This window comes from Tachysurus fulvidraco, chromosome 3, assembly GCF_022655615.1.
Source record: "Tachysurus fulvidraco isolate hzauxx_2018 chromosome 3, HZAU_PFXX_2.0, whole genome shotgun sequence".
Taxonomy (NCBI): Eukaryota; Metazoa; Chordata; class Actinopteri; order Siluriformes; family Bagridae; genus Tachysurus; species Tachysurus fulvidraco.
Window position 1 is genome coordinate 29,951,396 of NC_062520.1, and position 11,872 is coordinate 29,963,267.

Below are 11,872 nucleotides of genomic sequence, written 5' to 3' on the forward strand. Positions count from 1 at the left end.
GGCGGAACCTGCAGGGGCAGCTGGCCGAGGGGATATTTTTATCAATAAATGAACACAATGAGTAATACTGTGGTAATACAAACGTGTTTTTGTAGTACTGTGTGTTGTACCATGAAAGGTTTAGCTCTGTTTCACACGGAAGACGTTCGGTTTTCTCCAGAGCTCTAAAGCTGATCCTATATTTACCCGGGTCCTGCTTCTTGCCTTATCGTAAGCCTTTTATAGCTTTTCGTTTTTATCCGCCATGTCAATGCTTTCAATCACTTCCGGCTAATGTCAGACATGCGCACTGAACACTCCGCTGCATATTGACAAGACACGCCCTTTTATGCTAATGTCAGACATGCGCACTGAACACACTGTCGCATATTGACAAGACACGCCCCTTTATGCTAATGTCAGACTTGCGCACTGAACACACTGTCGCATATTGACAAGACACGCCCCTTTATGCTAATGTCAGACATGCGCACTGAACACACTGTCGCATATTGACAAGACACGCCCCTTTATGCTAATGTCAGACATGCGCACTGAACACACTGTCGCATATTGACAAGACACGCCCCTTTATGCTAATGTCAGACTTGCGCACTGAACACACTTTGTCGCATATTGACAAGACACGCCCCTTTATGCTAATGTCAGACATGCGCACTGAACACACTGTCGGATATTGACAAGACACGCCCCTTTATGCTAATGTCAGACTTGCGCACTGAACACACTGTCGCATATTGACAAGACACGCCCTTTTATGCTAATGTCAGACATGCGCACTGAGCACTCCGCCGCATATTGACAAGACACACCCTTTTATGCTAATGTCAGACTTGCGCACTGAACACACTGTCGGATATTGACAAGACACACCCCTTTATGCAAATGTCAGACTTGCGCACTGAACACACTTTGTCGCATATTGACAAGACACGCCCTTTTATGCTAATGTCAGACTTGCGCACTGAACACACTGTCGCATATTGACAAGACACGCCCTTTTATGCTAATGTCAGACATGCGCACTGAACACACTGTCGGATATTGACAAGACGCCCCTTTATGCTAATGTCAGACATGCGCACTGAACACACTGTCACATATTGACAAGACACGCCCTTTTATGCTAATGTCAGACATGCGCACTGAACACACTTTGTCGCATATTGACAAGACACGCCCTTTTATGCTAATGTCAGACATGCGCACTGAACACACTGTCGCATATTGACAAGACACACCCTTTTATGCTAATGTCAGACATGCGCACTGAACACACTGTCGGATATTGACAAGACACGCCCCTTTATGCTAATGTCAGACTTGCGCACTGAACACACTGTCACATATTGACAAGACACGCCCTTTTATGCTAATGTCAGACATGCGCACTGAACACACTGTCGCATATTGACAAGACACACCCTTTTATGCTAATGTCAGACATGCGCACTGAACACACTCTCCCCGTCGCATATTGACAAGACACGGCCCTTTCTGCTCATTGGCTACACGTTTGTCTTGTTAGTCGGCCCGACTCGGTTTTCTGAAGCATTTCTCCAACAACATGCGCCTCACCTTTAATCTTCGTCTTTGTCTCCTTTGTACATCTATATAGCGTAAATTCTATATTTGTTACTGCACGATTTCATGAACATTTTCTTCATGTCGGTACTTGAACTTGCTTGCTTACTTGACAGAATGCTTTTCAGTTATAATCACAGCCCAAGGACGAAGAACTCCTCGCACTCTGGCAGGTTAGTCGCACCTTCTCCTAACTCGCTTAGGAAATCGGTACCTACTGTTTCTACTAGAAACGTTCATCAGATGACCTGTTAATGGGTAACATCTAGCAAGTAACAGAACATAGAGGCTTTTTTTTTTTAAATGAAATGTATTTAATCAGTGTGAAAAATCCTTCCATCATAAATCACACATACAGCAGAGATGCAAATGGAGAACAACCAAACATAATGATGATCATAATTCCAAGCTTATTGTGTGCTACAGGGTTAAAACATCTGGGGTGAATTCAAATCCTGGCAAATGTCAGAAGTTTATTACAATTGTCACGATTTCTTTTCCAAATATTGAAGTATCTTAGTTTTTACTTCTATTGGTCCACCAAATCACCCACAACTGGATCTTCCCTCTGAAATAAACCAGGACATGTTCACTCCGTAATAACCCTCTTTTGCTGTTTTCTAAAAAAAAAAAAAGTCTGTATACTAAAACATTCAGAAACAAATAAATATGTGCATCTAGTGACTTTACAAGTAAAAAAAAAAAAAAAGTAAGACTAATGTAGCAGAAATTCAATAGTTATGATTAGATTTCTTTTCAGGCACTGAACTCTGTTCTGTACCTTTTTTGTTGTGGGGGGGGGTCTGATTACGAAACGAACGGATAACGCGAAAGTCTCGTTCTGACTGTGTGAGGAAACCTCGCTTAACTGGTGAGGCTTTAGACCGACGTGGATATGTTTAGCGTGTGTGTGTGTTGCTGAGGTGAGTGCATCGTGTACTGGGGTACATCGGGGAATTGTTAGCATGTTAACACTGTAAATATGCCCTTGATGATGTGTTCAACGCGCTGGACTGTTTCTCGTCGCCGATACTCGTATCACGCCCACGTGAGTCCTCTGCACTAGAACGGAGGCTTAAATACAGATTATACATTTAAAAGCCTGCATTTAAAATAGAATTAGTATCAGTCGACGCCGCTGTAGTTGTGCAATAACGTGACCGGTGGATTCAACTGACTCTAGATCCTCCAAATGCAGTCGGTAAAACTTAAAATCTACTAAACACTGAGGAGCTACTAAAGCTCTCCACACCCTCGCCATCTGTTTAGTAAGTGCAAACAAGAATTTAATAGTAATCAGACGTAATCGGGTATCATAATAACCGTTTGCTCATGCAAGCTTTAAAAAATACAGATCGTTGCCTTTGGCCACGATCGACGGGAGTGGAATTTACACCTATGCGTGATTGGTAATGTCGTGTCTAAACGGGCAGCGTTGTGGGGTGGGGTGGGGCGGGATGAGGAACTTTTGATGGGGTGTGTGAGGTATGACCGTGTTGGTCCCTTTACAAAGACCGATTTGGACACTAGGGCGGACAAAAATCGGCAAAGTAAGGGTGTTGAAGCGCCTCCTCGGCTGATATCCGCTGCACTGGATTACACTTCAGAAGGTTCTGTAAAGAAAGGCGGAGGAATTAAAGTCACTAGTAGTTGAATTGCACCGTATTTGCATACTCAGAGGTGACAGGCTGCAAGACTCTGACATCACAAAGCAAGCACACGTGTATCTTCCTCTCTAAACCACCCACCTGTAGTAAATCCCGTCCGGTGCTGCTGAGTTTAGGGACCACGTTCACCAGTGACGTCGTCGCGGGATACATCGGATACGGCTGTGATAACCGGAGAGGAAAACAAACAATCAAAGGGCGTGGGGTGTTAGCGTCTAACACTGGTCTAGACACCGTCGATCAGATCAGTCAGCGGTCTTAAATTGAACCCACAAAGCCAGGTGAAGTGTGTCGGAGATTGTGTTACCTTATAATCAGGGAGTTTGGTCATGGTCTGCCACTGTTCCTCTGTTGGTGTGCCCAGTAACGTGATTAAAGGGTTAAAGAAAGTATTAAACATTCCGAAACCGGCGGTGACATACGAAATATAAACGTAAGCCTGTTTATTTCAGGCTGCCTATCTAAGGAACATGGTTTCTAGGACGTACTATACCGAACAAAAATGTTGCTTCTGTGAAGCTGTGTTCAAACTGTGCGAGAGTGAAATCTGAAGGATATCTAAAGATCCGTTTCAGCTGGTCGTCTACGTCGTTTCCGGGGAACAGCGGCCTTCCGGCGTTGGCCAGTTCTCAAAACGAATAGAATAAAAAGGTCATGTTGGAAACTTATTGCTTTTTTTTTAGGTACAAAATAAATGAGTCGAGATTTACTTTTTACCTGCAAATATGCATCCGGCTGACCACATGTCGATTGAGGTGGAGTACAGCTTGGCACCGAACAGCACGTCTGGTGGTCTGTACCACAACGTCACCACCTGAAATGTGGCGTTTACACTTAAATCCAGCCAGAATCTGATGCAGAATTTTTTACATATACACATTTACACACGTGCACTATATTTTTTATTCGTTTGTAGGTGCATTTTAATGTTAGCTAATGTTTTTGCTAGCTTTAAAACAGCAAGTCCCTGTGAATGAGCTGTTTCTATAGAAACGATAACGTATTCACCGCTGCACTGGAAAGGCATCTGGACCAATCAGAATACGTCTTACCTCAGCGGAGTAACATCGCACAGGAATTCCAAACGCTCGGGCCAAACCAAAGTCAGCCAACTTCAGCTCACCGTTCTAAAGAAACAAACAAAACAACAAACAAAAATATCAAACATTAAAAAAAATCATTTAAAAAAAAAATAACATTCTGTGTTCTCCCCCCCAATCACCCCCTATTTTTTTTATTTATGACCACTCATGAGTGTGTGTGAACTGGATTGTAGTTTTGTACGTTTCCCTTCGGTGCATCCGTTTTCAGCGATGTGTGAAAATCACTTACTCTGTTGATGAGCAGATTTTGTGGCTTGAGGTCCCGGTGAAGAACGTTGCGGCTGTGGCAGAAGGCAAGTCCTTTCAGTAGCTGGTACATGAATGACTGTGGCACAACAAACAACTCAGCAACACAATCCAAATATAATCACGCACGCAATCCACTTTGACATGACAGAGCTCGAACCTTCACGGTCTCGGGATCCAGGTCGCCGTTGCAGCTGTCGAAATATTTCTTCAGATCCTGTAATAAATCAAATCAAATCACTGTGATACAGAAACTCGCTCACGGGTTCTGGATGCTGATTGGTCAGAAGCTCTGACGTCGGTGTCAATACGTTATCGTTTCTAACTTCTAACAAGGAGACATTAGAACTCGATGAACTGTGTACGGGCATTGATTATTTTCCTAAAGCAGCACGTGCTCAAATCCCAACGATGTGCTATTAATAATAACGGAAAAAAATTAATTAAAAAAGTGAATCCTACCTGGTCACAATATTCAAACACCAACGTCAGCTTTTTATCGCTGTGCAACACGTCGTGAAGCCTTCAAAATAAAATAATAAATAAACAGATAATCACTATTCTGGCTGAAGGATGTGGACAAAGTTGAGTGAGAGACAGACATCATGGGGTTTAACCCACCGGTTAAAACCTACCGCACAATGTTTTTATGCTTCAGCTCTTTCAGGAGGCAGATTTCTCTCAAGGCTGAGCTGGGAACCCCCTAAACAAGAAGGAAAACACATAAGAATGATGTTTAAAAACGTCACTTCATCCCATGCAGGAGATTCTAGGTGTTTGTATTCCTTACCTCATCATCATCATCCAGTCTGACCCTCTTCAGAGCCACGATCTCATGCGTCTCTCTGTTTTTAGCCTTAAACACCGTTCCATAGGTACCTGTAGGTGATTCCAACCTAATTAACAACACTCACGACACACAATTAACGTCGGATAGTGTAATGAACGCTGCATTTGTAGCTATAAACGTACTGTTTACAGAAAAATAATCAAACTCTCTGGTTATAACACGAGTCCTGGTTCATTTTGACTCGTACTCGTCTCAATCAATCATCTCGTATTTATTTTTTCCTCCCAATTTTAAACCTAAAGCAATTTTTTTTAGATAAACAGAAGCGAGAACACAAGATGACGCTGAAGCATTTGAACGCAGCACGAATCGTTTAAAATATCGTCACTTAAAACATTTTCATGGTTCATTTGATAAATTTGACTGATTTTTATAGATTATACGTTACACCGAGCTGCAAATAAATGGCTTGTTTTAACAGTATATAACGTGTCTCGGCTATATCTAACCACTAAAGCTAATTAGCACGATTAGGCTAATTTATGCTAACTGTTGACTAGCAACAGCGTCTCTCCCAACCGGCGCACAGGAAGCCTGACGCTTCCCCACTTACCCTCTCCGATCTTCTCTAATTTTTCATACTTCTGCATGTTTTAGCCGGTCGAAAACCAGCTAGAAACAGTTGGGCGTTTAGCAGACTTCTATTCCTATTGAAATAACCCAGAGTTTAGCTGTAGATTAGCGTTAGTTTGTATCAGTTGACGCTAACAGAGAGGGGCGCTAAGGAGAAGACAGCAGCTCCAAGATGGCGGCCGTGAGAAGCCTTATTTCGAGTTAAAAGTCATTTTTCCGAGTTAAAATAATATCACGCAGTGCCCAATTCCACCTTAGAAATATTGTCAAGCTAAGAAACATCCTATCTGAGAAGCTAGTTCATGCCTTCATGACCTCCAAACTGGACTCTTGTAATGCATTACTAAGTGTTTGTCCTGCATCTCTAATAAACAGGCTACAGTTTGGCCTAAAATGCAGCTGCCCGAGTTCTTACCAAGACAAATAAATATCACCATATAACCCCAATCCTATCATCTCTACAATGGCTACCTGTTAAGTTTAGAATTGATTACAAACTTACGTACAAGGCTCTTAATGGTTTAGCTCTCATGTATCTAACTAGTCTTTCTAACATGTTACGATCCTTCAAGCTCTCTGAGATCACAAAACTCAGGGCTTCACGTAGTTCCCAGAATATCTAAGTCTACTAAAGGTGGTAGAACGTTTTCATATTCAGCTCCCAAGCTTTGGAATAGTCTTCCTGATAGTGTTCGGGGCTCAGACACTCTTTCCCAATTTAAATGTGGATTAAAAACCTCATCTCTTTGGTCAGGTGTACACATAATACATCCCATAATCTTGTGCTTTTATACATCTGAACAAATGCACATTATCATCTAGTGCTTGCACAAATTCCTCTCCACTGCTTCTCTCTTTCTACTCATCCCGAGGCATCCAGAAATTGTACCAGCTCCAATTGTCTTCAGTGTCATGAAGATTTTGGACCTTCACTGAGACGAAGGCGACTCTGTGAGGATCCTGAGGCATCTTCTCTTCTCTGTTCTGGCACCAAGGTGGTGGAATGAACTTCCCCTAGAGGTCCGGACAGCTGAGTCACTGGCTATTTTCGACCTACTTATTCAGGAAACATTTCAACCAGCACTTCTTTCCTTATATTTTGCATTAATAAATAAATAAATAAATAAAAAACCTTTGACACTTTTTCATTGTAACTTTGAACAAATGTTTTAAACTCATGGTATCTTAAGAATGTAACCTAGTGAACCAGCATTAATGTATTCAATTTTAGAGATTTAAGCACTTATGTACGTCGCTCTGGATAAGGGCGTCTGCCAAATGCTGTAAATGTAAATGTAAATCTAGAGATGTTCCAGTTCCAGTTGGACTCTGCTATACTAAAAAGAGACACCAACTCCATGTGGTCTTTGAGGACAAAAACCTCCTCACCAATGCAACATTTATCAGACTGTATATTTATAATCACACCCCCAGTGACACCCATATGATGACGAGGTTCCCCTTTGAGTCTGGTTCCTCTCAAGGTTTCTTCCTTAACCATCTAAGGGAGTTTTTCCTCCCCACAGTCACCCGAGTCACCTCAGACTTGTTCATTGGGGATAAATACAAACACATTTAAATCTATCTAATATTAATCTTTATATTCATTCATTCATTTTCTACCTCTTATTCGAACTTTTCGGGTCACAGGGAGCCTGTGCCTATCTCTGGCGTCATTGGGCATCAAGGCAGGATACACCCTGGATGGAGTGCCAACCTATTGCAGGGCACACACACACTCTCATTCATTCACACACTACGGACAATTTTCCAGAGATGCCAATCAACCTATCATGCATGTCTTTGGACCAGGGGAGGAAACCGGAGTACCCGGAGGAAACCCCCGAGGCACGAGGAGAACATGCAAACTCCACACACATGAATCGAACGGAATCGGACCCCCAACCCTGGAGGTGTGAGGCAAACGTGCTAACCACTAAGCCACCGTGCCCCCTAATCTTTATATTAATCTTTATAATAACCTTTTGTTCTATGTTTATGTTCCGTAAAGCTGCTTTGAGGCAATGACAATTGTTAAAAGCTCCGTACAAATAAATTTGATTTGAATTGAATTGAATCGAAGCGATCGTGTAGTACAAACAGGGTTATTATTATAGTTCTCATCACAACAAATCGAAAACCCAAACCATAAACGTGTCTTAGATGAAGAATTATTTTTGATGTATAGGGCATAGACATGTTTGTTTAATTTTTGGGAATGTATTATGGCTGAAATTTATTAGGTCTCTATAGAGTAAATATACGCATCTATTTAGCCGCCTTAGACTTTTATTTTGATACTCATGGTTGTATATGTTTCTTCCACGTTTTCTTCAAGGTCCAATCCCAAATGTAGCCTTTCTCCCTATTAACGTCCACATAGTGTTTATATACCCTACTTAGTGCACTACGTTTACAACAAGCGGTTATTTTGGTACACAAATGTACGTGTATAGCTCGTGTGGTTTAAAAGTAACGTGTGTGTTTTTTTTTACGGTTGTGTTTAATTGACACGTGTTTCAGCTGTGAGGAGGCTCAGAAATCTCACCTTTAGTTCTATTTAAGGTAAAAATGTTCACAAATTATGAATGAAAGTGACGTAAATTCTAATACGAGTGTTGTTTTTGTATTAAAATAAGCCCAAAGCAGTAGAACTGCTTTGTTTATGTTTTTTTCTTTGCATCATGACACGTGTTTTTTGCCCATTGAGTCTGTATAAAAACGGTGCACGTGAGCCTTAAAGTTGCCATAAGCGTTTATAATGGAGAAAGCAGCTTCTTTCCAAACCTCTTTGACTTGATTTGACTTGTGCACTTCTTCATAAACCTAGCATGATTTTTGGAGGTGGAAGGAAACCTGTAAGACCCAGAAGAAACCCACAGATGGACATCATGTGTCACTTATTTAAAGCACCTCTCCATCCTTGAGACCTCAGAACCAGGAAGAACTTAATGGCTTTGTCGCCTGCTATAAACAGCGTCATATCTTTATTGAACTGTTGACATACTCTGCTTTTTTGTTTCAGGACAGACTGCTTCAGCATCATGAACACAAACGAGGAAGCCTTGCAGGCTCGCGTGAAGGCTTTGGAGGAGGAAGTGGAGCAACTGAAGTCCCAGCTGAGAGGAAAGAGGGATGGAGCACAGAGCGACAAAGGGACGACGGTGTCGTCGAAGCTTCAGGAGAACTCTGGGAACAGTAAGAAAGTGAAGAGGGCATTCGATTTTGCCGCACACCCGCGCCGCCATGTGGCGCTGCGTCTAGCGTACCTGGGTTGGCAGTACCAGGGATTTGCTGTGCAGGAGAACACGGACAACACGGTGGAGGCTCGAGTGTTTGAGGCTCTGCTGAAAACAAAGCTGATCCAGGACAGGCAGAGCTCCAATTACCACCGCTGCGGCCGCACAGATAAAGGAGTCAGTGCTTTCTCACAGGTTCGACAACAACATGTGCAAGTAGTACTACATTGTTGTTGTTCTTGTTCCAATAACAGTTGGAGGATATACGTGCATTTGGTTACTCTATTTGCGGTTCTGTTTGTGAACACTACTTGATTTGGGTCATATGACTGTCTTCCATATGTAAGAGGTGGTGTATGAATCATTATAATGATGGTGTATTGTAGGTCATATCTATTGACCTGCGCTCGAGTCAGTTCAGTGGTTTGGGCGTGATCCTTCCTGCTGGTGTCGAACCTAAAGCCGGGAACGGAGCCGAGCCGAAAGCCGAGTTGCCTTACGTGAAGATGCTGAACCGAGTCCTTCCTCCAGACATCCGGGCTCTCAGTTGGTCTCCGGTGCCTACCGGCTTCAGCGCACGCTTCGACTGCCAGTCCCGAACATATCGATACTACTTTCCCCGTGGAGACCTGGACATCGAGCTCATGGCTGAAGCAGCCAAACGGTACATAAAAACAATGCGATATAGTCTGTGTGTTGTGGTCTTGTGTGTTTTCTAATGCTGTTAGTACGTTACGTGCAGATACGAAGGGACACATGACTACAGGAACTTGTGTAAGATGGACGTTGGTAACGGAGTTCTGCAGTTCCAGAGGACCATCACGTCCGCTAGCGTTCAGCCGTGCGAACCCCATCAGCCCTCCCTCACCGACCCTCAGCACCTTCATGTGTTCGAGGTCAAAGGTCTCGCCTTCCTGTACCACCAGGTCAGTACAAGATTTTGTCGTTTTTATTCCTGCTCATTCAGCTCACTGATTTGTTTTTTTTTAATCTGTGCAGGTTCGTTGCATGATGGCAGTGCTGCTTCTGATTGGCCAGAAACTGGAAGCCCCAGACATCATCAGCCAGCTATTGGATGTTGAGAACAATCCCAGGAAACCTCAGTACAGGTGACACAGTTAATGATGTTTTGTATTATTATTATTTAAGGTTCATTAAACGACTTGCCTCAGTTATTGGGTAGAAGAAGATGAATTAAGACGTGTTGTATTTTTTATCTGTTTTTAATTAATTTTAATGTCATGAAGATAAGATGGGGGGGGCTTGTCATGTTACTTGACACGGCAAACCGTACGTTGTGTTATGTTTAATGTCTGTGCTAATGATGAGATTGTTATGGATATTTATTCAGCATGGCAGTGGATTACCCGCTGGTGTTGTACGAGTGCCATTTCGATGGCCTGAGTTGGATTAGCGAGCCTGAAGAGGAGAGCCACGTGCTCAGCTCTCTTCTCCAGCATTGGACTCAGACTGCAGTCAAAGCTCAGGTGCTGAACAGCATGATCCATGGGCTGCAGAGCACAGACAAAGGTGTGTGTGTGTGTGTGTGAGAGAGAGAGAGAGTGAGAGAGAGAGAGAGAGATCAGTCACAGTGCATAAAGAATAAACCCTGTTAATAATTTTCCATTAACAATTAACAGCCAGTCAGGTGAGTTTAACGGCACCTTGAGCCAATATGTAGACCCTACAGTACCTGGCAATAAACCTGATTCTAAATCAAGTTTCACATTTGACCCCTCAGATAAAGCGCTGATTATGCCATGCTGTCTCACGGAAGGATCCAGACAGCGCAACTACCGTCCTCTGCTGGAGCGGCCGCGCTGCGAGAGCCTGGAATCGCGGATCCAGCACTTTGTGAAGAGAGGACGACTCGAGCGTGAGGAAGGAGAGAGCGGGGAGGAGGGCAGCACCATCTTCAGGGGCAAGAGGTCAAAAATGTCGCATCAAGCCAGCTCCAAAAATCAAGAAGAAGCTCAAGACAACCTTCTGAGCCAAAAAGACATTTCTTTACATCCCTCATAATGACTGTTTAACCACTTATGTTTTCAAGAAGCACCTGATGGAAAATAAAACGGACGATCTCTGGGGTTTGTAAATTAAAGTATAAAGGATGGAGTTTACGTTTATACTTGATTGCATAAAAAATAGTTGTTGTTTTTTTCCCCCTCATTAATTATCCTAATTTGGACACCTTAAGCTAGTTAAGGCACACCTGTGCTAACATTAGCCAGCTAGCAGGAAGGTTAGTTAATGTTTCCGTCTCCAGCAGGATCTGTTAATTAGCGAGCTCACAAAAAAAAATAATAATTGAGAGCGCTGGAGGATGTTGATATCGACACATTTACTTTTTTTTAAAAACTTATTTTTATTTTTTTTTTTACTTTAAAGGGTATATTTGTGAATTTCACGATCATGTCATTTTCAGTTGTGTAAAGTCACGTCCATCGTGAATTCAGAAGAGACACTGATTTTATTAAATCATTTTAATCACCTCAACTTTGCTAGTCTTCTCTGAACGTTATGTCTTTTTTTTAAAAAGCTCTACTTTCAACAAGAGCCCTGAATATTAGTATTATTATTATTATTTTTACGAATGGAAGCTTTAAGATT

General features: G+C 42.5%; 2 protein-coding genes across 2 annotated transcripts; one reads left to right on the forward strand and one right to left on the reverse strand.

Annotated features, from left to right (window-relative positions):
• Positions 1-1,874: 1,874 nt before the first annotated feature.
• cdk5 (cyclin-dependent kinase 5) lies at positions 1,875-6,260 on the reverse strand. Its single transcript, XM_027160518.2, has 12 exons — positions 6,004-6,260; positions 5,391-5,479; positions 5,236-5,303; positions 5,063-5,123; positions 4,761-4,817; positions 4,584-4,679; positions 4,304-4,378; positions 3,969-4,065; positions 3,810-3,879; positions 3,559-3,619; positions 3,333-3,413; positions 1,875-3,197 (listed from the first exon to the last, which is right to left on the reverse strand). Exons 1-12 carry the CDS (start codon positions 6,038-6,040, stop codon positions 3,111-3,113), a joined length of 879 nt encoding a protein of 292 aa, XP_027016319.1. The 5' UTR covers positions 6,041-6,260; the 3' UTR covers positions 1,875-3,110.
• A 2,166-nt stretch (positions 6,261-8,426) lies between these two features.
• pus3 (pseudouridylate synthase 3) lies at positions 8,427-11,758 on the forward strand. Its single transcript, XM_027155805.2, has 7 exons — positions 8,427-8,588; positions 9,049-9,457; positions 9,649-9,926; positions 10,005-10,188; positions 10,262-10,371; positions 10,614-10,792; positions 11,004-11,758. The coding sequence occupies exons 2-7, from the start codon at positions 9,068-9,070 to the stop codon at positions 11,282-11,284; spliced, it is 1,422 nt and encodes a 473-aa protein (XP_027011606.2). The 5' UTR covers positions 8,427-8,588; positions 9,049-9,067; the 3' UTR covers positions 11,285-11,758.
• The last annotated feature ends 114 nt before the right edge of the window (positions 11,759-11,872 follow it).